The following is a 2,500-nucleotide window of genomic DNA, read 5'->3' on the forward strand; positions in this document are numbered from 1 at the left end:
CTGGACCGAGTCTTCGAGGACGAACTCTGGTAAACCTGGACTAAATCCTCGACAGCTGAGGATCGCTCCGTCGTCGCTCGCACTCGGACTGAAGTGTAAGATGGAGCGGCTCACTTCGCCCTCGACCTCTTCCTCGATATCCTGGAGGACGAGAGATGAATGGCGGATTAAAGGACGGTGAAAGAGAGGGATTTGCGGTGACGTGGGAGAGGAGGGTGTGTGTGTGTGTGTGTGTGTGTGTGTGTGTGTGTGTGTGTGTGTGTGTGTGTGTGTGTGTGTGTGTGTGTGTGTGTGTGTGTGTGTGTGTGTGTGTGTGCGTGCGCGTGCGCGTAAGTGTATGTGCATGTACCTTACACCTACAGTGTAAAATAGTAGGTATACATACAAACAAACAAAAAAGACAAAGAAATAACATCGTACGCATATCAACCACAGTCCCCATCCCCCCAACAAACAAACAAACAAAAGACCCTCACCAAAGTCCCCACACTCACACTCAAAAAAAAAAAAAAAAAAAAAAAAAAAAAAACGTTTCAAGCCCTCCTCCTCCCGACCCAAGCGCAGCAGAAGGGAGACCCGTCCTTCACAGCCATTGAGAGCGACCCACACACTCCCCGCTTCCCATACAGAATCCCCGCCACTCAACAAGGGTCCCGGGGTTCAGGTCCTCTGTCCCTTAATAATCACACGCAACCACACACAGGCGACGAAGCCCCTCCCCCCCCCCCCTAAAATTCAGCCCCCGAGGACGCTTTCGAGGAACAGCTGATAGATATCACGAGTTTGGGTAAAATGTGCACGTGATCGGATTAGAAGGGTTTGGGGAGGGGGGATAGGAGGGGGATGTGGAAGGGGTGATGGGGAAGGGGGAGGGGGGGAAGGGAAGGGGAAGAGGAGGGGGAAGGGGGAGATGAGAGGGAAAGGGGAAGGGCGAGGGGAAGGGGGAGGGGCGAGGGGGAAAGGGGAGAGGCGGGGGATGGGGCAGGGGATAGGGGGAGGGGAGGGAGAAGGGAGAGGGGCGAGGGGGAAGGGGAAGGGACGAGGGGGAAGGGAGAGAGGCGAGAGGAAAAGAGAAGTGAGGGTCGAGGGGCAAGTGGGAAGGGGGAGGGTCAAAGGGAAAGAGGAGGGGGGAGAGGAAGGAGAAGGGGCGAGGGGAAAGAGGGAGGTGCGAGGGGGAGGAGAAGGGGCGAGGGGAAAGAGGAGGGGCGAGAGGAAGGAGAAGGGGCGAGGGGAAAAGAGGGAGGTGCGAGGGGGAGGAGAAGGGGCGAGGGGAAAGAGGAGGGGCGAGAGGAAGGAGAAGGGGCGAGGGGAAAGAGGGAGGTGCGAGGGGGAGGAGAAGGGGCGAGGGGAAAGAGGAGGGGCGAGAGAAGGAGAAGGGGCGGAGGGGAAAGAGGGAGGTGCGAGGGGGAGGAGAAGGGGCGAGGGGAAAGAGGAGGGGCGAGAGGAAGGAGAAGGGGCGAGGGCAAAGAGGGAGGTGCGAGGGGGGAGGGGAAAGTTCTTTTCTTCTGACATTTTGGATGGGCTTAGTGTTATTGCTCGACGAATTGTTTTGTGTGTGTGTGTTTGTTTCAGTTTGTGTGTTTCTCTTTTATTCTCTGATTCGTTTTCATCCTGTCTATAAATCTATTTACATGTGTCTCTATCCAAATCTATCTGTCTCTTTATCTATCTATCCACCTATCTATCCATCCATTGATCGACCTATTCATATATATCTATCCACCTATATTTATCTCATTATTCAATCTCTCTATCATTACATTATACCTACATACCTATACACGTATATACGTGTACGTATCTACCTTTATACCTATATCCATCCGTATCGGTAACTATATCTATATCTATCTGTCTGAACCGTGATCACTTCGACAATTATAGAAAAGGTAGAAATGAGAATTAATGTTTGAGAATTAATGTTTTCGATTGTATCTTCGTAAAAAAAAAAATACATGTTCACTGTGAAGATATTCATTTTCATTCCTACTTTTTTCTTCTAAATTCATCTGTCTCTTAATTTAACAAGTGATCTATATATCTATCTCTTTGTCTGTCTGAACGTCTGAATGTCTGTCTGTTTGTCTGTTTATCTATCTACCTAACTTTCTGTATGTATGTATATATATGTGTGTGTATATATACATGTATATGTGTGTATATATGTGTGTATATATATATATATATATATATATATATATATATATATATATATATATATATATATATATATATATATGCTAGAAAAAGCCACGATGAAAAAAACTGAATTTTATTTTTTTCTACCATAGTATCAACACGGAAGAGTGTTTTATCATTCATGTGTATGTGTATGTATATATGTGTGTTATATATATATATATATATATATATATATATATATATATATATATATATATATATATATATATATGTGTGTGTGTGTGTGTGTGTGTGTGTGTGTGTGTGTGTCTATAGCTTTATCAATGCATATATTTCTAATTTCTATGTCGACTTTTCA

At 45.9% G+C, this 2,500-nt stretch overlaps 1 protein-coding gene across 1 annotated transcript in view; it reads right to left on the reverse strand.

Annotated features, from left to right (window-relative positions):
- The window catches only part of LOC119589652 (synaptogenesis protein syg-2-like), an 88,395-nt gene that overhangs the window by 11,793 nt on the left and 74,102 nt on the right, over positions 1–2,500 (reverse strand). The window contains exon 7 of the mRNA XM_037938246.1: positions 1–141. This exon is cut by the window's left edge and continues 13 nt beyond it. Coding sequence (XP_037794174.1) covers positions 1–141 — 141 coding nt within the window. The remainder of the gene's footprint in view (positions 142–2,500) is intronic.

This window comes from Penaeus monodon, chromosome 26 (assembly GCF_015228065.2).
Source record: "Penaeus monodon isolate SGIC_2016 chromosome 26, NSTDA_Pmon_1, whole genome shotgun sequence".
In the NCBI taxonomy this organism is placed as follows: Eukaryota; Metazoa; Arthropoda; class Malacostraca; order Decapoda; family Penaeidae; genus Penaeus; species Penaeus monodon.